Genomic DNA, 26,498 nt, shown 5'->3' on the forward strand with positions numbered 1-26,498 from the left:
ATGGTGTCATGGAAAGGGATATACTTTGTACTTGCACTATTCTTGGGAAGTTTTTTTGGGAGTATATTCATGCTCGGTCCTTTTCTACCTTTGATGTTTATCTCGCCGGCCTGGTATCGCTGGATCACCGACTGTGTTGTGGCCACTTGGCTCACCCTCCCAGTGGTAAGTTGCAGTTTGAGCCAAGTTTTAGGTAACTGTTTGTAGTCTCACAATTTGCTCACCAATACTTTTTATTTTATTTTATTTTTAAATTTTTAAAAGGTTTTTGTCAAAAGAGGCCTTAACAGACTTACTATCTGTGGAGGTTTAGGTTTTAGCCTAGTGTTGCAGATTGTGTGCCTGTCTACAGTCCCTCTCTTCTTTCACGGTTTAATTTGTATATAAGCTATTGCCACATATTAATTATGCTCTTGAAAAGGCCTTTTTGTGACATCTCCATCCAGTGTCAGATGATGATAAGAGAAGAGTAGCACTAGTAAGCAGGAGGATTTTTTCAAATTACAAACTTCCTAAATGAGTTGTCTTATAAACTCTTCCTTTTGACTGTGCTCCAGCTATCTAATTAGGAAAATTATTCACTGTCTGGTACATTGTTGCTGACCTTCACTGTTCTCTTACTTAATCCTCTTAGAATTTAGTCCTTGTAGTTGAATTAGAGAGAAATTATTTCAGGTGAAAAATAACTTCTTCATCTAAAAGTGAAGTCTTCCTCACTTATAATACATTGACTTTATAACCATACAAGTCTGGAAATCAATAACAAAGCTCTTCCCTGAATTGTTGTTGAGGAAAGGCAGTATGAATGGGATCTGTCTCTTCATCTGTTTTCTAAAAACCAAGGGACTTTGTTCCTCTAGGCCTTTAAAGATTTGTTTAACTTTTTCTGAAGTAAAATGCTATATTGGTGTGCAGAAATACTTATCTTGTGACAAATTTTTCTTTATGTTTATTATGTATCAGAAAGTTTCTGCTTTCTCTGTTTCTATCTTGCGTGTCTTAAAGGGATGGGAATTGTTTAATGTTCTAAAACTTTTGTTCTTTTCATCATTACTAAATATGATGAAATCAGGAGAGAAGAAATAATTACAAGTAAAGGGAATAGAGGGATTGTTATTTCTTGTCATGCTGAAATTTAGCTGAGTACTGATAGTGTCACAAAATCAATCCTTTCTCTGTTTGTCTCCTAATTTTTCTAAAATTGCTAACTCCAAAATCAAATACTGATCCTTTATTTGATTAGCTGCCTGGGCTTTGTAATTCTGGATTATTACAACTAGTTCTAACTTTTGCAGTCTAGAAGTTTGATTTCTGCCCACACTGAACCTAAACCAAAATAATTTGAATACTTTTGTGAAAAAGATTCTGTCTTGTAAGAATCTGGAGGGTTTAGATTCAGGAAAGGGGTCTCAGAAAAGATTTTATACCCAACCTTTTTGGGGCTCAGACCTTGTCTGCATTAGTTTTCTGTCCTTCCACTTACTCCACTCTTAGTCTGGAGAAGCAGGTACTTGGGTTTGTGTCTCCAAACAATAAACTAATGTTGGACCAGTTGGAGTCCAACAGGGAAGCTCTGAACCTGACCTCTGTGTCCTCTGACATCCACCTCACTCCTATGCCACATATTATTTCCTTTCTAGCAGAGTCAACAGAATGGGACAGTGAGGAGGGTCTCAACTGCTTCAATTTAGTTTGGCTTATACTAGCATTAGGGTATGTAGAATGGGACATCTGTTCGTTATTTTGTTTCAGTAGATGTTAAATATGTAATAAGGTTCTTATTAAACTATCAAAAAAGGCTGCTTCTTTTTTCTGGAAAGGAGGTAACTGTTTATCATTCTGAGCTATACAACCTGTTCTGCTTTTGCAGTGGTCCATAGTTACTCTTCATAGCAACACATTTGTCAGACGTACAGTGAGCTGAGTTATTAATAGTATTTGGTGCATATAATGCTTTTCATTCTGAGATCTCAAGTCATTTGCAACTGTGAGAATAACAGTCCAGTTTTACAGGTGACTTAAATTGAGAAATTTGTGTTCTTTGAGGTTCAGTGGCACAGGAATATGAACAGAACAGAAAGCTGCTGTACTTCCTAGAGCTCTGTTTAATTTCCCAGACTTTTCTCTTTTTCTATATTTTTCTAGAGGAAGGATGGTGAAGAAAAGGTAAGGAGGTAATTTGAAGTGGTTCAAATTTTTTTTTTTTAATGCTAAGGCCAAATGTTCACTTTATTCCTCTAGATGTCCAGTCGTGTTCTGGTGGTTTCTTTTTTTGTGCTACCTGGGTTGGACAGTGTCCTGCCACTGGCCCTGACCTGAGGGCCTCAAGTCATACTGCTAGGTAATATCTGTTGTCTGCCTCTGTTTCTTGGGATTTTGTACCTTTCTGTTGTGCAACAGATTATTTGTGCAGCTGGTCTCTCCTTAAATTACCTACCAAGTAATAATCCATACTGACTCCCTTAATTTTATTCTTACATAATAGTTTTCTGGGAAAAACAGGGAAAAGTAAGTTTAATGTTGACATTGATTGTAAAAGAGTGCTTTTTAAGAAGCGCTATTTAATTGTTGTTTCCTCTTCCATTAAGCAGCTGACACTACTGTGGAAAAGCTGTCTGCTTTATTAGAAAACAGTCAGAAGTTTGTTTAGTAGTGATAATGTAAGTAAGTGAAATGTATAATTTAAATTAATTTTTATTGCTAATGGGCTGATGCTTTTATTCTGAGAGTAAAGCCGTAATATTGAGATATTATTTCTAGGCCCTGCTGGAAATGGTGTTTGGTGCCAAAGTGGTTGTCACTGGTGACGGATTTGTTCCTGGAGAAAGGAGTGTCATTATCATGAACCATCGCACACGGATGGACTGGATGTTCCTGTGGAACTGCCTGCTGCGATACAGCTACCTCAGACTTGAAAAAATCTGTCTCAAATCCAGTCTCAAAAGCATTCCGGGATTTGGTAGGTCACTAAACCGTTTAGTTTGAGAGGAAAATGTGTTTAAATTTTGCCCAGCACTGTTCATACCCTGTTAAATGACCTAAGTTAAAATTCCGTTTCAGTATTTTAAAAAAATACTCTGTAAAATATGTGGCATATTGAGTGATTAAATCGTAAATCTCCCAGAGGACGACTGGACTACATGCTTAAGCATTTATTTTTAAAGATACTACATGTGCTGCTGTTGCTTATAAGTAAAAATATTTTTGCTTTATGTAGTGAAAGCATTTTTCAAAATTATGCAAAAAAGATTTTGAGTCTTTTCAGAGTATCTTTCAACACTGTTTTTGGTGCTATTTCCCTCCACATTGCAAAGGCTCTCATCAAGCTTCTTTCTTCATTATTCAATTTATACTATTGAGAATATTTAAAAGGAAAAAAAAAAGCCCTGTAGGCAGTTGCAAAGTTGACAGTTCATTCTAATAACTGTAGTTTTAAATTGGACTTGGTTACGCAAAATATGCTGTACACGATTTGAAATAATCAGTATTTACACTGCTGTAGACTGGAAACAGATCTGAGTTGCACATACACAGAGAAATCATTTCAGATATGCCAAAAATTGTTGCACAAACGATTTCTGAATAAATAGGCAGACTTACCTGAAATAAAAGCATCTCACCATTTTATTTATCTCTTAGATTTATTTGCTGTTTTATACAAAACTAGCTTGAGCAGGATATGCGTCAACTTTATGATGTTGAAAGAGTAACCTTATTTATGGTTCCCTTTTGTCAGGCCATTTATCTGAACAGATAATTTTGGCAGGATTCCATACTGAGGAACTCTCATACTGTTGCACTAATATTCCATTCACTTGCTGGGCCTTTAGTCCTCTTAAGAGCTGCGACTAGGTAACATACTTTTTTTTTTTCCAACAGTCAAACATTAAGGTCAGTTTTACTTTGCAAAAGACACCTCTTTTTAACATTACAGGAAGAGAGAAAATACATTTTTAGATTAATGTTTTATCTTCATAATACAGCAGAAATGTTTTGAAATCCTGGAATCAGCTGTGTATGCAGCTTTCTAAAGCAATGATGGAAGATGGGATCAGGAGTATAATCTGGAAGATTCATATGTTTATCTCTTCAAAAGCAGCATGTATTTTGTTTGCACCAAAATATTTGTATGTGTGCTTGTTAATGCCTTTCATAAAATTGGAAGGTGAGCTTAAGGAGCTTGAATGCTCTGTTATGCTTGGCAAAATTTTGTTCCTGAAAGGGTGTTAGAAATTGCTTAACAGGGTGATTTTTTAAAATACATATAAATATTTTTTCCCCAAAACTCTCACTTCTGTGCATTAACTGAGCACATGTAATAGATGCGATAAGTAGGCTAAGGCAGATGGAGCTGTGGCAGGTCAATGTTAGCAGACCATGATACCATCTTTGTTCATAGTCTGACATAGTAGCTTAAGCCATAATGAAATTCTGGGCTCATACTCCAGTTTGTGGGCTGTGATGGTAGAGATGGCACAGGCAGACATTAACACCTGTTGTTTGGGTTACAGGATGACACTTTCTGGCAGCAAAGTGGGTACCTGCATCTGTAGTATTATAAACCACTATTAATGTGCCAGATCCCTAAGTACCCTCCACAATATAGGGGCTTTGAGTACTTTGGTTACAGTGTTGTGAATTATAGCTATTTTTTTAACATCATAGAATCATAGAATGGTTTGTGTTGGAAAGGACCTTAAAGATCATCTGAACATCTTAAAGATAATCTAATCATCTTCAAAAGATCATGTAAAAATGATCTAATAAACTGTTAATGTTGTGTTATTAATCACAGGAGAGGAATTCAGCTAAACTACATCTTGCACTCAAACCATAATTTGATGACCTAAAATTGTGAATTATCGGCTTCTACCATAGTGTATCTAAAAAGAGGCCTTAGAAATACGTATCACCTGTTCAGTCAGGCTGTGTTTTAGGTGGCAGATTCTTGCAAAAATAAAGTATTCTCCATAGCCATGTAATTAGGGAACAGTTGGAATGTGAGACTCTTGGAGTAAATGAAGAGTGATGGAAGAAAATGAATCCATATGAAGTTTGGTGGGGTAGTGATATAGTAGAGAATGATGTCTAAAGAGGACAACCCCAAATCTCATCACTAAGAGCAGAATTTCTCCTACTTACCTCTAATGGCCCTGCTGTGTTATGCGATAGACCTTTAATAGGTGTTTGTCAGATCTTGGTTTTGTTTCTTAAATTGTCTGTGTTTTTTTACATAAAAGTTTTGTTTATTTTATGAGCTTGTAAAAATGAGAAGGTAACTTGGAAATCAACTGGACAGTTTCAGCGCACTGCATCTATAATTGATACTTTATATGTTGATCATTTAAGATATAATTGTGGAAATTAAGCCAGCTACTTTCATGATGTCTTTCAGTTTCATCTTTTCATATATTTATATTAACTAGTTGTACATAATCAAAAGCATATGATTATGGAAGTATTAATATATTGGCTAAATGTAACTTCTAATAAATCTTTACCTAATGTTAATATTGCTTTGAGTTTGAGAAATATTTGAATGAATGTACTGTATTGCTTTCAACACAGTTTTTTTTCCTATCTTTTTATAACAAGCACTTATTTTAAAATTGTGTAAGATAAGGTTTATAATGCAACACTTTCATTTCCATGTTTCTGAAAACTTACGAGCATTAGGCATAGCATCTTTGTTGTCGCGAGTACTTTCCCACTTAGGGTGTAAAAATAGGGCTATGAGAGATTATACTCATCCAGGTGGTATATACAGTAGACGAAGGGCAAAGCTTGGAATTGAAACAGATCCAGTCCTTGTTGCCCCATTTGTAGGTTAAAAGTGTGAAGGTATCAGATTTAATGAGTCTGTATTCCAAGTAGGAGCTTATTTTCTAGTTAATTATAATTAAAATCAGAGGAGTCAGTATTTCAAGGAGAAACATTGAGTCATTTATCTAGTTCTTAAGTTATTAATTCTTTGCATTCCAATGTATGAAAAAAAACTTTAAATTGATTAAAGGTGAGCCTTAAAAAAAGAAGCCCAAAGAAAAACAGATGGTCCTTTCTTCCTGGAACTGTAGCTTTGGCTTGATAAATTGTGTGCAGTAAAGTTTTCAAAAAGAGCTATTACATTTCAGTAATCTCAATTTCAGAAACATTCTTGCAGCGTTTCAAGTACAACTTGCCAAAGTTGGCGTCTCGAGGGAGCATTACTCTGCTCTTAGCTGTTGCTGCAGTTTCTCATTGACATCATCAGGAACTACTGACACATTCTGCAGTGTCAGTTTTCAAGGAGAATTTCTAATGGCATTGACAGTTTTCTGATAAGTGAGGGCTTCTCTACAGTACTTGTAATAGATATGGACAATTTATATTCTCACCTATTATCAATTAATAAGGAATAGCATTGGAAGTGATACTGATTATGATGCAGATGTGTTCATCATATGCTATGGAATTCATGTGGTTCAACCAAAGAGCATATACACACATATGGCAGATGATCAGATAATGACTAGAAGTTAGTTGAACCTTTATTTTTTCTCCTCCTAAATAGATTCACTTGTAAAACTCTTGTTGTGATACGGACAATTCACGTGTTGAGTGGGCTTCCAGTAATATTTGAATTTTAGTGGCTAAAAGTGCCTCAACATCTGCATGAAAAATATATTAAAATTCAGATTTAATTTAAGCGCTCTTACAAAGTTTGTATCAGTGCATGGCTGCTACGTGAGATGTTAAACCTGGTTTTGCTTAGTGTAAGTGAAAAAGATAACACCATAATTCAGTGTACAAATGTAAAATATGCAGGTGCTGCAGGCACCATTGATGGACTTACCATTTGAAGACTTACCACTTTTGAAAAGGGTCACTGAGACTGCTAAAGCACGGTATTACAGCTGTAGCACAGTGGGGCAGAACAGGTAAGGAAAGGACAAGGTCATGAAGTAAAAAGAGGAGAATAAGCAACACAGGCAAACTTGAAGAAACTGCAAGAGTTAGGCATTTTTTTTTACTTCTTTTTCAGACATGCAGTCACTTGTGTTGTAGCTCTCAAAGGCTCAAGATAGGTTTGGCCCTTGTGTTAACTGCCAGGGGAAAGAAAAAAGAAAAAAAAAAAGACTTGTGCTCTATTTCGGCACTGGGCTTAGCCCCACCAGTCTTTTACTGCCCGTCAGTTGATCCATTATAGCTGTCCATGTGTGAGAGCTTTGCCTGAAGCAAATTCAAAGTAATTTGAGTCATCTTAGTTTTCAATGAAGCAGGGCAAAACAACTCAAATTATCCTGCCTTTGCTACGGGCTAAGAGCATGCACACCGACAGCTATGATGGATCAGCTACTGTAAAGTAAAATATTGGTGTCACTAAGCCTAGAAAATTTTAGCACTTAACTCAATTGGAGTGGAGTTAAAGCAGCATGCTGCAGGGAATCTGTATGCATTTATATTGGCATGGGAGTGTTTGGGCTGCCACGGCTACTTCCATAGGTAGGGATATAAATACTTCAGCATAAAGTGTCTTTGTTCAGGTTATAGCTGGGTTTGCATTCAAATTCTTATCCATAGAGCATATTGGTTTAAAAAATTAAAAGTGTAACCTGCATAGCTCATGTCTCAAGTATCTTTGTTATGTTGAGAGTAAGAAATTAGAGCTTTGAGAAGCTGTGACATTTTGGCTTCCAGCAATTCAATTATGAGCTGCCAGACTTAATTACCTTAGAGTTGTTATCCTATGTGATTTTTAAAGTAGAAGTTGTAAAGTTTGCTCTCTAATGAAAAGCACAATTGTTATTCTACCACTTCTTCATGCTGAAGACTCTCATGAAGAAGTTTTAAGTGTGAGGGAAGGATTATTACTTTGAAGCAAAAATGCAGCTTAATTTGGCTATAATTCTGCATGCATTTTTTGTGGGGAAGAAAAGATTTAGGTCCCTGTTTCCCAGCTTGGCTCTTCCAGGAAAGGCATGATAGGAATATTTGCAGAAATATACTGCAGAAATTCTCTCAACTCTGTCAGGAGGAGAAAAACCAAAACAGAACAAAACCCAGCTTGTCTTCCATTAATGTTTTCCTTATTCTTTCTATGTAATAAGGTTTGCATTTTCTCTCCACCCCCTTTAACTCTCCAAAATGTACATCAAAAGAGCAAGATCTCATGCTAATCTTTCTCGTTCTCCCTATTTTATAAACAACAAGTGATGAAGAGAATGGTTATTTCGTATAAGCTCACAGAACAAATAACAGCAGAGTTAGGACCGCATGTTTTCCCGACTTACATTCCTTTGCTGTTATCAGTGGGTTATGCAGCATCTGTACGGATCAGCTCATCAGACTGAGTTACTTTCGCAGTCCTCCCATAAGGAGATGGAACATCTGACAAGGGTGCAGGCCTATGGAAAAAGCACTGAATTGTAAAAGCTCTTACAATTTCTGACTTGCAGTTAAGATGATCCATCCCTAGGAGAGACTCATGCTCTTTGATAGGGCGTGTTTGTTCTTCCCCGCGTTCTAGAAGCCAAAAGCTGTTTCCTTTCTGTCTTTTCTCCAGATACATATTGAGCAAGGTTAATCTTTTTAAATACTTAGGTTTTCATGTGCTGTTTCACTGTATTGATTTATTTTTAACATGCATTAGAATCATGGAATCATTTAGGTCAGAAAAGACCTTTAAGATCATAGAGTCCAGCCGTTAGCCTAACACTGCCAAGTCCACCATTCAACCATGTTCATTTGTGCCACATCTACACCTCTTAAATACTTCCAGGGATAGTGACTCCACCACTTCCCTGGTCAGCCTGTTCCAATGCCTGGCAAACCCTTTCGATGAAGAAAGTTTTCCTAATACCTAATCTAAACCTTCTCTGGCACAACTTCGGGTCATTTCCTCTCGTCCTATCACTTACTACTTGAGAGAAGAGACTGACACCTTTCGGGTAGTTGTAGGGAGCAATAAACTCTCCCTTCAGTCTCCTATTCTGCAGCCTAAACAACCCCATTTCCTTCAGCTGCTCCTAATATGACTTACGCTCTAGATCCTTCAAAAAGCAACTTTATGGCTATTCTAGAGGTTTAAGCCATTGCTTTATTTTGATTTAGTTTTGAGTTATCTTAACATTATTCTGATTTTACACAGTGTATCAAATACAATATCCATCCTAAAATAACACTTCAAATTTTAACTGAACAGGTTTAATATTCCTTAATGACGTTTATAGTATTTTAGCACAAAGATCTAGTGTAAGTAGCACTAAAACAATGGTAGAGTTAATAATCTGATTGTCCATATTCTAGAAAAATGGCATAATTTAGGAAATAGAAGGAATATTTGAGTATGAAGTATCCAGATAGCATCTTTTTGATCTGTGATTACAGGATTGAATATTGAAAGAATACTTTCCAAGAACATGGTATACTTCTGTCTGGGTGCTTTGTATACATATATATCTTGCTAATGCCGTAATGACTTTTTTTTTCTACACACATTCACACTTCTTTTGTGTGCGTATTGGTTCAGAGATATCAATTCTTCAACTGAATATACTTTCTAGAGGGTTTCACAGTTAAATTTTGACCACTAAGACATAGGCCGCTGTATCTGGCAAGCTTTTTGAAAATGTTGTTATTGCCCTGTCAAGGAAATGTTGTACTGTAAACATTTTTTGAAGAAGCTTCTAATTGTATTATAAATTATACAGTTAAGCAGAGGTTTCTACTGGCACATGCTGTATTCTCCCATAAGAGAATGAAGCAGGGCAAAGGAAATACAGAAAGCATTAATATTTGAATGTGACTTAAATAAAAAATTTAGACTATTTTGGTAATGAAGCAAATGCATGAGAACTATGGGGAAATCAAAGATAGGCCTGATCAGAGCAAAACCAGAATAGTGTTCTTTTTCTCAGTTACCTTAAAATTCTCTGTTTATATCACTGCTGTTTGTTCACTTGTTTTAGTAAGAAAATGTTTAGGCTTCACATCCATTGGAAGAGATTATATTCTGTCCAAATAAAAAGTAAACTAGGTGCTATATACATGTATGAAATATGTAGTCTGAACATAAACTGAATGTGACCATAAAAGTAATTTTTAAAAAGATGTAGATTAAAGTAATCTTCAGAGTCTGACAGAGCAAGGCAATAGCAAAAGTACAATGCTGTTTAAATAGATACCTTGCAAATAGATTGAATCAAATGAATACATAGATTGAATCAGATGTTCCACTATAAAATTAGGGGTGCTACTGTGAATCTGTATTTGTGAATTTTATCTCTTAGGTAGTATTGTAATTTGCTCAAAGAATTCACCAAATCAGATGGTAGTAGTTAAATACATTATACTCCTGTTAACTACAGTGTTGTTAATGAACATGGTTGAAAAAACCCAACTTGCCATGAGCAGAGATTGTGCTTCACAAGATTATTTCAAGAAGCGCTTCTTTATTTTCCAAGTTTGTGCATTCAAACCATTACATCAAATCTAAAAAATATTTTCATTTTCTTTGATCTATTAGATATAAAACTATTTAGAAAAAAAAACCAACAAACCCAGTAAAATGGCTGATTCTAATTGAATTTGCTGAAACCTGCTTAGCAGTCTATACTCATGAAGGCTTAACAGCGTATATACACAGTAACTTTAAGCCCTGCCTTCCTGTGTGATTTTTCTGTGTGCTAACATCTTTTCAATACCTACAGATCTTTGAAATAAGGTGAACTGCCCAGAATTGCTTGGCTGTTGCCTTGTGGATATTTTATGCAGCAAAACACTTGGAATAACAAACTGTTAATGGACCCAATTAGTTGTATACAGTGAGTTCACGCACTTCCAAGTGATTTCCCTTATTAAGCCTAGAGTCTGGTTCCCTGTTGCCTCAAAAGCCCTGCCCAGGACCAGACCCCTGTTGAATACAGGCACACTGAATAATACTTTAATTTTTGACCAAGATAATGCTACGAGAAGCCAGTGAATAATGCAGTGGAAGAAAAGAGGGAGCATGAATGAATACAATAATGAAATCCCATAGTTAGGCCTTCTACTTTCCTACTTGTTTCTATAGGTTTGAATCATTTATTGAATTTTTTTGGTGGGGGGTGGCCAGTATTATTATCTGTTCTGTTAAATTGCTGTAGGGAATACATATGTACTGTTTTCATGATACGTATATGTTTGCTTTCAATATCAGCCATAATATTCCTCTTACAGAGACATGACATTTTTGGGGATATCTGATTTCTGAGATACTTACGGAAACGTACATAAAATTGTTACACAAAACCAAAAAGACTTTTTTTGTGTGCAAGTCACCTCTTTCTTTTTCATTGCCACCTTCATTCCTAGTATCTACTTACTCCCAAATTAGCTTTGCAATGAAAACACACTTCAGAAATTTCAGCTTTAGGTGCTATTTCCTTGTAAAGTGTGGGGAAAATAGAAGTGCGGCATCTTATATTTTAAAAAGCTTTATACTTGCAGCTAGCATTTTTTAATACAATGCTGCAAATTCTCAACCTGCATGACCTATGATTTGCTTTATCCCCAAGGCAGTGAGGAAATTCTTGCATAGAGCACATATCTCTGATTCAATAGCAGGCTTTCCCTTTTTTGTAACAGTAGTTTTTTTCTGTGTAGAATTATGTCCTGATAGAATACATACCATTAATGTGTATGTGTTACTTGAGATTTGAAGCTGCCTCTTTCTTTTAGCTCTGAAAAGTTGTTTCAAAGGTCAGTGTGGCTGGCTATTCTACCTAGTAGGTTTTTGCACTGCTGTTTTGTGATTTTGAACAAGAGCTGTGCATTGTGATGCTTTCTGTGTATTTATCCGAGCAATGTTAGGTATCCAAAATGTTGGCTCTTACAGGAAAACTGTTTTAGCAAAGAAATGGAGTTGCACTGTTATGATTTCTTTAGCTTCACTGTTTCTCTCCCATGTTTTCATAATCGATGATTTCTCAAGAACTTTCAAATCAAAAGGCAACCATTTTTCCCCAGTCAGGTAAATGCTGCCTTTTTTAAGAAAATTCCTGTTGCCCAGGAGCTTTTCGACAACCAAAAATGCTGTGCAAAAAGAGCAAAATATAATTACTTCTGTCGAACAGTATGTTGACCTAAACTTAACAATGATTAACTGAATAGTATGTCTCACTGCACAAGAGAAGATGCTTCCTTCTGCTGCTTATTCATACATCTTGCTGGTTAGCAACACCTTTCATTTTGCCCACAGCTTTGCTGAATTCCTCCTGTTTCTCTGTGCATTCCCATTTGGATCTCACATCGTGCCTCGGATTTCTTGTGTGTTGTTTTTCCAGCAGCACAAAGCAGACACACTGTAGAATGGAAATCAAAGCGAGAAAGGCTTTTGCTTTGTCCAAAGGTATATGTTTGTAAGCCTGTGCGGGGTTTCCTCTCCCGCTTCAATCTAGTGGGATGGTGGGACACGTAAACAGCAGGTGTTCCTCCCCATCAGTGCATGGCCCAGGGTTTTGGTTGAAGGTGGTAATTCAGGCTGCTTTTGCCTTTCACTGGAGACCTTAAAGCTTGAGCATATGTAGAAGAGTCTTCCACTTGCGTAGATGGTAAAATAGCTCCATGCAGTGTGCTGTGATGGGCTAAGTGAGGAGGAAAACCTGAGTCCTTTACTGTTAGTCATGAGACTGTTGGATAATCTGTTCTTATTTGAGCAGGCAAGACTGTTTTATAGAATTAGATACATGCTTAAAGATAGAAAAATTCTTCCAGAACACTGGATATTATCTATTGGAAAGGTTAGAAAATCAAACCTGTTGTTTATTTTAAAAACTGGGTGCCTCCCAACTCTCTTCCTCCTCTTTCTTTCTTCAAACTGTCATTACATTACTGTCACTGTTTAATTTTTCATAGCCCATATTTAACACCACCACTTAGGACAGGAATGGGAAACTACTGCATTATATCCACTGCTTTAAGGCAGTTTGGTCAGATAAAATATGAGTCACCCAAGCAACAGCTTTCTCAGTAGCGAAAGGTATTTGTAATTTGATGTTCACAGTGCTGTTAAAGAATGATCACTAGAAAGAACTTATATGCAAGTTTCCGTATAGAGTCTTGTGCTGCGTGAAGAAAGGTAAGGGAGAGGGTGGGATCTGGCAGTGAGGTTTTTTTCCATACTCTCTCTGTTACAAACCAAAATCGCTCTTCCTAAGGATCTGCTGACCTGGGAAAGAATCAGCAGGCTTCCCAAGTGAGCAGTTATTTTGCTTCTTGTTTCCGTTCTATCCACCTACAGAGTCTGCTGCAATGAGAACACAAGGACTGAATAATTTAGGCCTGATGTGTGATACCACACAATAAAATGGTTTAGCACAACATAGGTTTTGCATAAACTAACTTATGCATAGTGTCTAGGGTACATAAAACATACAAAACATCTGGGCTGAGAGGTAAGAATGATTGGAAAATGCCAAAACTACAGCACAACTTCCCTAATCTCTGTGTATTTTTACTCTGTCTCAGGGAGCATTTACATCCTCAAAGTTATAAATGGTATGGTATGAGGTGCTCTGTTTCTGCTTAGAGGGCTTTTTTTCCTATGCTGTGCCCATTTTTATGAATTTTATTTCAGATGAGGTATCATAGAATATCTCAAATTGGAAGGGACCCATAAGGATCATCACGTCCAAATCCCTGCTCTTTGCAGGACTATCTAAAACTGAACCATATGACTGAGAGTGTCATTCAGATGCTCCTTGAACTCTCTCAGGCTTGGTGCTGTGACCAGTTCCCTGGGCAGCCTGTTCCAGTGCCTGACCACCCTCTCAGTGAAGAGCCTTTTTCAGTGTCCAATCTGAACTTCCCCTGATGCAGCTTCGTACCATTTCCATGTATCTTCTAGAGGAACTGAATGCTTTGGTACCATTTGGTATTTGGCAACATTTGGTATGAAAAGATGTCCTCCTTATATAACACAGTGACAAATGTAAAAATGAAGCCCCGATTAGTTCAATTTAAAATAATGGGTTTGCACCATTGTAGTGAAATGCACTGTAGCAGTAGAAGATGATTAAATGCCAGCAGAAATCATAGTTAAATTACGTAAGTTATTTTTCAGTTACTAAAATTGACCTTTATTTTTCCTGCAAATGATTTGTTTAAACATGGATAGCCTCTATTAATAAAGCTATACTGATACTTCTTGACACTTCAGATATGGGAAAGTGATATATGCATAGATGCACATAAAATATGGTGGTCAAAGTTTAGTTTTGTTTACAGAGGGTTTTTAACAAGTACAGGGTACAAATTTGAAAAGATTTGCTGAGACTGCATTCTGGGCATTTCTTTTCTTAATTCATATAACCATTTCCAGTACTCAGTTGTATGGATGTCGTGGTTTAGGGCTGGGCTGGCCACTAAATCCTGGACAGATGCTCTCTATTAACCCCTTTCCCGCCCCCAAGAAGGGAAGAGAAAAGAGAATAAGGGAGAGAGACTTTATGGGTTGGAAAAATAAACAGATTTAATGAAACAATAATACTAATACTACAGGATAATATTGTAAATAGGAAAATAGTGAAATATATACAGATATGTACAAATACATATAAAACCAATATAAAATCTTTCCTCCACCCTCCCCCCAATGACAAATACGTCACCAGAGGCTCTGTGGAGCAGGGCACTGGAAAAGTCCCAGACTGGACTCAGCAGCAGGTAGGAGCAGGATGCAGAACACACAAATCAGGATCAGCGGCAGATGAACCAGCAGGGTTCTGCTCAGACCTCAGCCTCTGCAGGATTGAGACAGACGGAAGGGTCCAAGATGGAAGGGCTCCAAGATGGAAGAAGGGTCAAGACCCTTGTGATCCCTCGGTTTTATACCGAGTATGACGTATGTGGGATGGAATACCTCGTTGGTCAGTTTTGGGAAAAACATTCTGCTAGTTTTCAGCAAGTTCAGCTACTTAAAAGAGACTGAGCTGAAAAGTAAAATCACTAAGTAGAAAATTAGTTCTAGTTAGCTCAAACCAGGACAATGGATATCATTCATCATCTGAATATCTGAGACTCACTAGGTCCAGATTGCAGAAGGCATGTTACTTATGCATGCTCCATCTGTTTAGTTGATTTAAAAATAAAAAGTATCTACTACCCCATGATACACTTTACAAATCTTTAACAATACAATTAACATTCCTAACCAGTACAGAAGAGATTATGCAACTTGGTTAATGCATTATACAGGCTGACTGACTTATGAAGTTGATTTAAAAATTGGTGACTTTAGTAGGTGATTTTCTGGCATATGATCTTTGTAAGATATTGACACAAACAGAATAGAAAGAAATTCCTGAAAAGAGGAGCTGAAATAAAGTACAAGAATAACATGCTGTAAGTCACCAGCAAAGCAAAAACTGACTTTGAGAACCACGGTGGACAAAGAGGAGTATGGGAAGCTGTCATATTTTCTCTTTGATGTGGAATATCTATCTACAGGTTTTCTGATGAGATGCAAGCTGGCCAAGTACAGCAATGTCATGTTACTCTGAACCCTGTCTAAGAAGGGAGCACCATGGGCATGTGGTGGAACTAGAACCCTGATTTTTTTCATCATGCTATCTGAACTAGTAGACAGAATTTCTAATATTATGTGATATACTGTATAGTAAGGTGTGCCAAAAAAGCCGAGAATGTTTATTGAAGATAATGGGGTGTGACCTCTGAGCTGCAGGCTCAGCAGCAGTTTCATTTATTTAACTGCATTACGTTGTCAGTTTTATGTCAGGCTGTAAATCTTCACAGTTGTCTTGTTTATTAATATAACCAAATGTATATACATCAAGTTCATCTGTAATCAAATACGAAGAACAACTTTGTATTTTCTTCTGATGGTAATGAAAAATAAAACAATGTATATGTAATAAAGCCCTCAAAGCATGCACTACTAAGGGTAAATACCTCTATATAATGCAGCTTTCTTTCATTCAGCAGTGCATTGCTGAGATCTTTGTCCATAGGGTCAGTGCCTTCCCTTGAGCAAATCAGTGTTACAGTGATCAAGGATATTGTAGTGTGGGTCATGGTTTTACATAGTTCACTTAATAGAATCATGGAATTGTTTGGGTTGGAAAATACCTTTATGATCATCAAGTCCAACTGTTAACCTAACACTACCAAGTCCATCACTAAACCATGTCCCCAAGTGGCACATCTGTCTTTTAAATACTTCTAGGGATGGTGACTTTACTACTTCCCTGGGCAGCCTGTTCCAATGCTTGACAACCCTTTCAGTGAAGAAAGTTTTCCTAATATCCAATGTAACCACCACCTTCCGCCAAACCCCCCAGTGCAACTTGAGGCCATTGCCATTTGCTCTTGACCTATCACTTGTTACTCGGGAGAAGAGACAGACGCGCACCTCACCACAACGTCCTTTCATGACAGCATTGATCCTATTCTTGCTCTCTGGAAATTTTTTCTAACTCTGGTAACTTGAGTTTTGCAAAACCATAGCCATTCCAAATTTATTTAGATTATGCATTCTTTTACTTCTTATCCAAAACTCCTTTAACAATGTAACTAAGTGTTCTTAATGAGAGGTGAGGACAGGTAAGCAGCGAATAAAATGTTGTGTCTAACACAATTTATAAAATATTTTTAAATAAGAGACATGGAAGTTTCAGAGAGAAATATTATTGAAAATGTATTTTTTTAAATTTTAGGCTGGGCAATGCAGGTTGCTGCCTTTGTTTTCATTCAAAGAAAGTGGGAAGATGACAAGAGTCACTTTGAAAAAATGCTGGATTATTTCTGTGACATTCATGAGCCACTACAACTCCTCATCTTTCCGGAAGGAACTGATCTCACAGGTAGGCTGCATTTGTCATCTTGTGGAATGATCAAAGTGGAAATTCTTTGTTGTTTATGGAAATAGTTTTTAAAAGTCCAAGGCAAGAGCAAGACTGGGTTCTCATGGACAGTAGAAGATATAGTTAATGATCATATGTGCTAACACATTTGCGAGGCACAAAGGTAGTAGTTCCACTAAGAGGCTTTGCCAGTCTTCCTGAAATAACAGTTACATTTCAAAGCATCTGATGATTGAAATGGCTTTTTATTGGTCAGTACTGTATATGCATTGCATTAGTAAAAGTAGGTTTCAGGAACTGGAATAAATCACTTGCGTGTTCCTATTTCCCATGTTACAGGGGGAAACAGTGCAAAATAATTTCAGACCTATGAAAGAGAGATTGAAGAGGAAAACTAATGATTCTGTTAGATTTCTTGAGTAATGTTTTAAGAGGAGAAAATGGAGATACTTGTTCCCTAGGCCATGTAAGGAGTCTGTGTCTGCCTCTCTAAGAAAAATATCTTCCTAAAACAAATGTTGACATCATCAGAAGAGTCAATTAAATGAGTTTGATCCTGCAGTAGTAATTCTTAATAAAATATCTACCTTAATACAGGTATCTTACAGTAGCAAGCTGCTGAAGACTGTTGAAGATGACTGAACTGCCAATAAGAAAAAACATTGTATGAATGTTCTGTGGCGGTTCATGCCTGCAGCATGATTTGATAAGCATTATCTTTAAATAGAAAATCAATTACAAGTAAACTTCTACCTTTTAGCTTATTTTAAAGACTTTTATATACTTCCCATTGCAGATCTTCTCAAACCATATTTATTGCAATGCCAGATCTGTAAGTAGTAGACACAGTGTAAAAATAACTAATGCATACTGTTATTTTTTCTTTTGTTTTCCTGATGTTCTTAAAAATAGATATATGTAGTATTCAGATTCTGTCACGCTGTAGGGAATTGTCTTCACTTGATCAGTCTTCCTGAAAGAGGATAAATTCATTGTACATTCTTGGACTGCTTCACGTGATATTGCTTGTTGAATTAGTTATTTTGTATCTAAAGTTAAGAAGAAGGATGGAAATTATCTCATTTTATTTTTTTTTCCTTGGAATTAATGAAACCTCTCCCCTCCTAACTCTGAATTATGAGATGAAATCTCAGTCTTATTTATGAAGTCAGAAGACTCCTCCTTGGGTTGCTCACACTCTCTTGTTTGTAATTTAGTTCATAAATTATATATAACTTCTAATCCCTCCCAATGTTCCTCAGAGACAACAGATTTTAAACAAGTGAGGAAGTTCCATAGTGCAGTTTTAAACAAGAAGGATTAGCAGCGAATGGAGACAGCCGCAGTGTGTTAACACCTATGCTGTGGAGTCCCAAAGGCACCGATGGGGATGCTCCCACCTGAATGTGAAGTTGCTTAAGGAAACACAGGGTTTTCTCCATGCTGTTGTAACTGTTGTAACTGACTTAGACTAAATTTAAGTATATGCTTTTGATACCATCCACTGAGAAACTAATGCAGACAAGATTCTTCACTTAGTATTAATTTTTTTTTCCTTCCTCATATGTGTGTAACACGTACTCTGTAACTTTGCAGTGCCAAGTGGATATCCACACTAAGAAGAATTGTGCTGTTCTTGTGAAGTCAGTTTAAGCCACCGCAGATGGGTGGTGATCGTTTCACCTGGTCTGTTGAGCAGCCCAGGGAGGAAAGATGGAGTGATGGGCAGGGAAGACGACAGGGCACTGCTTCCTTGGGCAGCTGTGCTGGCTTCTCACAATTTAAACCATCCAGTGTTTAGCACTAACTTGCCGTCAGTAATGAATACCACCTTGATATTATATTTCTGCATAATAAGATGTATAGAGACAGGCAAAACCCTGGAGCTTTTTCTGTGAAAGTAAATAGCTCTCCCTCTCTGGTGGTCTTCACAGGAAACATTGGCTTTTATATTTTAAAATATTAGAAGAGACAGGGCAAAGTCCCTTGATAAGCTAATCCTGACTAAGCAATAAGTTTATGCCATTTGAGAATGATAGAACATAATAATGTCTTTTGTGCAATGTTTAGAAAAAATATTTTCAGAAAACTGTTATACTCTTAACATATTAGGATGTACTGCAATCTTATTCTCCATCTTTTAGAATAAGAAATAAACCACAGTTTTGTTCTGAACAGTCGCTCAGTATCCTAAATTTGCAAAAGTAGAGGCACTGGCTCTTGTTTTCTGTCCAAGTTCCAAAGCTGCTAATTACTTCTGTAAACAAAATGCTTCTGATGCTTAAAATGAAAAATGACATTCTACATATACTTCCATGAGAAGCAGACTTACTATGGAGCTTTCTGCTACTATCATTTTTTTTTAATCCTCTCAATGTCTGCATGGCAATGATAGATTTACTCCTCTTTATAAGAAATTGTATGATGTTTTCAGTATTCAAGAATGAAAGATTTCAAAGAAATGTAAAGTATGAGTGTATTTATACATGGGCACTGTCTGACTTCAAGTTAGTGAAGTACTTTGCAGTGGAAGGTGCTATGTAACTACATTTAAAAAATAGTAATGTCATGAACCCTGAACAATGTATGTCCAGACTGGATGCATAGGGTCTGAGGTAATAATTATATACTTATTTCTGATAGGTTGGTCATCTTTTCACTCTGGAGTACTGCAAGGTTAAAGCTAAGTGCATCAAAGGTATTTTATTGTAATTGCTTAAAAAGAAGCCCTCAGCAGATGAGCATATAGCCAGGCTTTCTGAAGCCCTGAAGAAAACAAAGCAACCATAAGTCTAGTGCTTCTGCAAAGCTGGAATACAACCCATCGTTTTGCTTGTTCTTTTGTTTTTCTTGGTGTTCCTTACAAGAGTCTTCATAGTAATTCTTCAGAAAGCAATAACAACAACATCAAAATGTTCCTGTATTGCTCTGGGCCTGTTAGAGCCTCATATCCTATGGATTTGTGTCTGCATTCCCTATTCATGGTCTTTTCTTTACTCCAACTTCCCTTTTCTCCTTGTGTTTCCTCCCGTGTGACATTTCCTCCACAAATCTCTTGCTGCTGTCTCAGCAAGAGGCTTCGTGCACTGTGGCTCATCCTCACCAGTACTTGTGTTCACCGACAGACTGCTGCATGCTGTGCTGAAAGCCCTGATGGACTAAATACCTGTGGAGCTTGCCCTGGCTTTTCCCGTTAATAAGGTCTCTGCTCTTGGAGGCTCTGCTTTACTCACCCACTGTGTTTTCTAAAAGTCCTGTGAGGCTTAAATATCTTTGAATCTCTTGTCTCTGTTAAACTTTGTTTGCAGGTGGCAATAGCTTCAAAAGTTAAGGGGAACAGGTGGACAGAGTGTGATTGCACAGACCTTTTTCCCTTGAGGAACAGCTAAAAAACAAGTAGGAAAGCTTGCTAGAGCCCAGATTTTGGCAGGAATGTTGTGATGTGGATCACATACAATATTCTGTCTAGAAGGTAACCATGAACTGCAGTTGGATTTTTCTCCTTCTTTTTATTAAATATTATATACTTTGGTGATACAAAAATATATTGTTCAAAAGCACTGATAGAGGTTGATTTAACATGTAATAGTTTGAAAGTAGCACAAATAATAATTGCTTAATTTTTTCTTTAAATACTGTGAGCCCATACAGATTTTATGTTTGCTATGCAAATCTCTAATAAATAAATGATGTTTTAGTTTTTTTCAAAGAGAGACTTTCTGAGTACTCTTTTATTCTTTCACTGTCTGACACTGACATCATTTGAGAGTACTTGAAGTCCTGGGAGTACATGCATGTTTTTATCACAAGTCAGATTAAAGGACAAGGTAGTACCTAATATTCAAATCTCATTGCGTAAGTACTAGTAAAAAGAAAAACAAGGTAATTGAGAGTTGATCAGAAACAGTTGTGTTAAAGTTGTCAGAATCAGCCTTCCAGTAGGATGATGGGGGAAGTTTATAATTCTTTTGGGTGATGTCCAGCAAAACACATCAGCCTGGAAAATGTTGAATCTGTAAAAGCATTTGAGGTTGTTTGTTTGAGAGGAGCTAATACTGCATATGTATTTCATGGGGAGCACAGACTTAGCTTTTCATTGGGTACAGGTCTTGGAGTTTTAGTTCCAAATACTCTTCAGACTCACACATATGAAGCTGGTTACTACATTATGGCTTTCATCAAAGTAAAATTCTAGAGATTTTTGTTTTAATTCAAAACTAGCTCACAAATTAAAAATATGATTTGACTTAGAAAAAAATTGAATTTGTTCACTTTATCCTCTGGTTTTCAGGGGCAATAGCAATTTCACTTCTGTAAAAATCTGTAACTCAAAAGTCAAGAAAATGTATTAGCATAATTTCTTGCCCCAGTTACTTTAAATGAAATTCTGAAGCACAGTGCTTCTAGAAAGTGCTGACGTTCTGAGCTTTCCCGTTATTTAAAAATATGATAAATGGGATTTGCCCACATAGTTTTGTGATAAATGGGAAAAAATGTAGTCAAATGATGTACCAGAGGCAGCACAGGAGCAAAAAAGTTGTAAGAGGTTATGGTCAGAATTCTTAAATTCTTATCCTTTTGTGTAGCTTGACAATTGCTCTGCAGTAGTGTCTAAAGACTCAAATGAATTTGGTTTCTTGTACTTGTCACCACCCCAAAGAACATACCCTCTGAGAGGCAGCATGTATTAACCGAAGCAGACAGGGAAGGAGAGGCAAGTCAGTGGGAGACCAGAGGAGACAGAGCATGAAGCAGTCCCACATCACCCTCTATTAATAAACTGGCTACTTTCCATAAAAATAGATGGTTCTATTTACTCTTTTTTATCATAGGAGCAAATAGACCCAAGGAGTTAAAATGCAAAATACACCTCATAGGAATGATAAGCGAAAAGTGTGGGGGTGCATTTACTTTGGCTTAAATACAGTGTGAGAAATAAAATACTTGTTTCTAGAAAGCAATGCTACTCATATTTTTCAGAAAGAGTAAACAAGAGATGGCATTACCCTTAGCCAAATGATGTGAGCGACCTTTGGGGACTGAGGAGACCCAAACTGAGTTCGTCTCCAGTCTTTGCTTCAAGAGCTGCATTATGCAATTTGTGTTGGTTGGAAGCAGAGAGGAGAACATATGTTTCCTCTTTTTAAGGAAGTGTTTTCACTATCAGGCTTACAAAGGCATCTTTCAGGTTTTTTTCATTCTTTCACCTAAGAATTTATAATCTGGGCTGCAGAATGGTGAGACATCTGCTTAAGTTTTGCAGTGCTGACAGTGTAGCCTGGCTTTTTGATGAAGAGATTTTAAAGAGGTGTGTGTTGTGCAAATTCCCTCAGGTTGGAGAGGATATAAAAATGGGTTTCTAATTTCCCAGATCAGTTTTCTAACCTACGGGAACATCCCATTTTCTGCCTTTTGTTGAATCCAGTTTGGAGCAAGAAAATTTCCCCTAGAAGGTTTAGGCACAAGTGTCTGGCACAGGGATCCCAAACAGCAGTAGGCACCAAGGTGCTTACGTTGGATAAAACAATAGTCAGTGAATTTGTTCATAAGTAATAGCAGAGTAAGAAACTGTTTTCTTCAAATGCTGAGAGTAACAGGAGGGCGAGGAAGGGCATTATTCTTAATTTTCCTTAAAGCAAAGGCATATCATACCCTTGCTTTTAGATAGCATCAAAACCCTTTGACCTTCCTGACTTGCTGTAACAAATATTGTTCAGTGCACAAAGACCTGTGGTTTGGTAGTTGTTAAGAAGAGAAGAAGGAGATGATTTTTCCAGATGACAATGATCGTTGTATTAGCTGGGAGCATTAATCTAGGTCTAAAATACCTTTACACTAGGGTCATGCAAAAGGGGAAGAGAACAATATATGTTATATAAAACTTAGAGTCTGGAGGCAAGACGGGGATACAAATATCAGGAAATATCTGAATAGTGTTGGCCTGTGTGCCAGTGTCCAGCTGCTCACATGTTTTTAGAAAGGTATTGTAGTAAAGGGAAATTTGGAAGATGTTTTACAGATGTTTACAGTGAGTTCTTTCCAAGTGCAGGGAGGTGCCCTAAGAGATGGTTACTTCAAGGCAATGAGCAGTGCAGATCGCAAACCTTTTTTTGCAGCATCAGTTAGGTCTTGATCAGAAAACAAAACTGCCCATTTACTTTTTAGTTTTCTTGTGGTGCAAGTAGTAGTGTTTTGCAAATACCAAGCAATTAGTTTTCATGCTCCCTCTGAAACAAAGTGCTAGTGGGCACACATACAGAGAGTGTTTTTCTGAGTACTCATTAACTGTGTTCTGTTTGAGATCCATAAGATTAGATTTTTTTTTTTTGACAGCTTAGCTCTGTGTAGTCACTTATGGCACCTTTGTCTCAAATGCTTGATTGACTTGATTTGTAGATTGCGAACGTTCCAATGTGATACCCAAATTTAGATATGCAGAAAGTGAAGATGACAATTCTTCTGTCCTTTGAAAGAAACAATACATTAGCTTAAAACTTCATGAAAACTTAATTTAAAGCATTTTACTTGAATTGCCACAGAATCTGGAAAAAAACTCTTGTATACTTAATATATATACTTTATAGGAACATTCTTAGTGATCAGTGTATTTCTTAGAAAATAGAGTTTAAGTTATTGAGCTAATAGTGCGATACAGTTGTGTCTAAGAGGTAGAATCTGGCTTTTCAGAGGAGCATTTAATAATGACCAAATTACTCTTGCCTTTTGTGCCATTCCAAGTCTTGCTCATGACTCACTTTGCAAGTTTTGCCGTCACAGAGGTAGGGTTCCTAAAGGCAAATTTCCTTCACCAATTCAGAATAGTCCTTTTTCAACAGTAAATAGAGTAGTAGTCTAGCAGACAAAAATACATATTCTGATCATATGGTTAAAGACATGCATATGTTCAAGGAAAGATGCATTTAAGTAACATGGCCAAGTATAATTTTAGTATTTCACACATTCTGTAATTTTAGCAATGCTTTTTGAAGATGTCATATTTTCAAGTATTTACGCATTTTGGCAATTTGGCAAGAATTAAGTTGTTGGACTCTCTTTGCTGAATCACTTGCTTGGCTACTGTGCTACAGTTCTTTCCTCCCAATCACACGGTCAGGAAAGCTGTGCACCAAGTCTTAAGGGTTGCATGTGCGAAAAGCAGTATTCCTATGCATGGAAACAATAGGTCACAGGGAAAAATAGTATACTGATACTCTACAGCATTTATTAATAGGTAGATGGTCTTTTAGGAGAGACACTCACATTTTTTGATAATCAAAGAGCTCATGCAATTTGGGAAAAAAAAGAGAGATGCAGGAAAGTTGCATTACTGCAAAAAGGACATCTCTCACTGCTGTTGATTTGTCCACTTGTGCTATTGTTCCTTTACAGGAAAAATTATGATGATTGTAAGGGAAAGGATTTGCCTATAAGTATGAATGCTGTTGAATTGTTAAGCAGTGATGTGTTTTTCATTATCTCCCATCTCTCTTAAGGTTAACTGTGGACATTTGGAAAAAAAAAAGCTGTTTCTGTTTGAAAAATATGATGTAGTGCTTAGGCAATGATTTTGTTCCACAGATCTGTTGCTGGGGTTTTGTCTTTTAAAGCACCTGTAAAACTATATAAATACGAGTTATTAAATAAGTTAGTTGATCAAATGGACTTCTTCCATGTTGCCAAGGGAACATTGCATGTGTCCATTGCCTTTTGGCCCCAGGGAAGGGATGGCAGTACCCACAAGGAAAGACTAAGTGCAGCCAGCTGCTAATGGGGACTGCTTGGAAGAGCACATCACTGGAAAACAAACTGCTTCTTCTCCGCCTGCCTTCACAAGTTTTCACTTTAGCGCCCGTTTCTTCCTTGCATAGTGGGCTCTGATAGCAGCTGGCTCTGAAAAGCCTTTGTTCAGTTTGCTCGTGAGAGACTTCTTTTTGCCAAAGGTTTGAAACATATTTGTCAGGGGTTCAGCCACGCTGCTTTCCAGATGCCTGGCATGTATGCTGTGTGCGGTAGCAAGCATGTGTTGCGACACTGAGGCAGCTGGTCAAAAAGTAAAAAGGGGTATGTATGTGCAGCACAGGTTGATGAATAAAACAAGTTCAGAATGAAGATTAACTGTTTTCCTCCATTTGATGTTTTCTTTCTGAAATAAGTTTTAACATGGTTAAACATTGACTTCAAGGTATTTCTGTACATAATATCAAACCTACATTACTGTACGTTGTGCCTTTTGAGTTTAAAAAAACTAAAATTGAGCCAATTAATGCATTTTACCGTAAAATGGATATTGAAGCCTACAGAGAACTATAAACAGACTTTAATTTATAGATTTCATATTGCATTTGATTAACATGGAAGGTTTGCTGATTATTTTCTAAATTGAGAGGGTAAAAAGGCTTTTCTTGCAATCCACATTGCTCTTCCTCATACCATACTATAGCCAACTGAAAGCACACCTGCAGTCTGCCTCCACCTGAATAGCTGTTGCACGTTTGCACTGTGTGAACTGCTGTTGTACTGTTCCTATCGTGTAATAATTATATTTAGTTCTTAATCTACGTGCGCACTAATAGAAAAAGGTGCTTTTTATTCTCTCCTTCAGCCAATACCAAAGCCCGCAGTAATGAATTCGCTGAAAAGAATGGACTTCAGAAATACGAGTATGTCTTGCATCCGCGAACTACTGGATTCACTTTTGTGGTTGAGCGCCTAAGGGAAGGTAATCCTGCTCTGTATTTATATGTTCATTTTTTTCCTTTAAGGTAATGAATCTCACCCAAGCTGTAGAAGTTGATGTTCATGGAACTACTTGAAGTAATGTCAGAAAAACTTTATGTATCTTGGTCACAAAAAAGCGCCACTGTTTGCAACCCTGCTTAAAAGGATTGTAACATGGAGAGATTTGGAAGAGTTGGTAACAGTATATATACTATATATACTAGTGTATATATATACTATATATACTAGTATCATCAGGAGATACGCTGTGGATGAAAACACACTTTTTTTTTTTAATTGTAGCTTGTTTAGTAGTCTACCTCAGAAAAATAGTGGAAAAGATCCCAAGGAAGTTCAGCCTTATTGTCTGTACCAGTCCTTAACCCCAACTGGGTGGTTGACACTAAACACACAGGTGTGTATAACACCGCCCTCTCCAAAAAGCTGCTGGTTTTGCATCTGAGAGCTGAGAGAACAAGTCGCTATGTTAAATGGACAAGGGGAATGTAGATGCAGCAGGACAGCTGCCCAGTGCTGCCAGCTTTTTCAAGTGATGGTGACTTGGAGAAGCTGTGTGAAAAATAGTTGTGCTGTTTGTAAGAGTGGTGGGTAAGAGAACGCGTGGTACTTTCTCTTCACCTAGAAATGTTATTCTGTCCCTGTATTAATACGGGCGTAGAGATCAAGTCCCTGTTATCAGGGGAACAGAGTATAAAGATGTGATTGCTTGTTAAATTGAGATGTCTGTGAGTTGTTGTGGTAATGGGCATTTTGATGAGATTTAAGGGCATAATGGTTTAACCTTTAAATGATACTGATGTGACGGTGATACAAATACAGATGAGTGAGCGTTTGCAGGTCATATAAATGTACGTTTGAAGAAAATAAACATGCACAGTAGATACAAAGTGACTTATTTATAGGCTAGTTCTTCAGGGAAAA

General features: G+C 37.1%; 1 protein-coding gene across 1 annotated transcript; it reads left to right on the top strand.

Annotated features, from left to right (window-relative positions):
• Positions 1 to 25,557, top strand: LCLAT1 (lysocardiolipin acyltransferase 1; the record flags this gene model as incomplete). The annotated part of the gene is made up of 4 exons (XM_010185956.1): positions 1 to 165; positions 2,761 to 2,959; positions 16,692 to 16,838; positions 25,441 to 25,557. Coding segments are annotated over exons 1-4 (628 nt in total), but the record flags the coding sequence as incomplete, so codon positions are not given.
• Between the last annotated feature and the right edge of the window lie 941 nt (positions 25,558 to 26,498).

This window comes from Mesitornis unicolor, unplaced genomic scaffold, assembly GCF_000695765.1.
Source record: "Mesitornis unicolor isolate BGI_N332 unplaced genomic scaffold, ASM69576v1 scaffold17796, whole genome shotgun sequence".
Lineage (NCBI taxonomy): Eukaryota > Metazoa > Chordata > Aves > Mesitornithiformes > Mesitornithidae > Mesitornis > Mesitornis unicolor.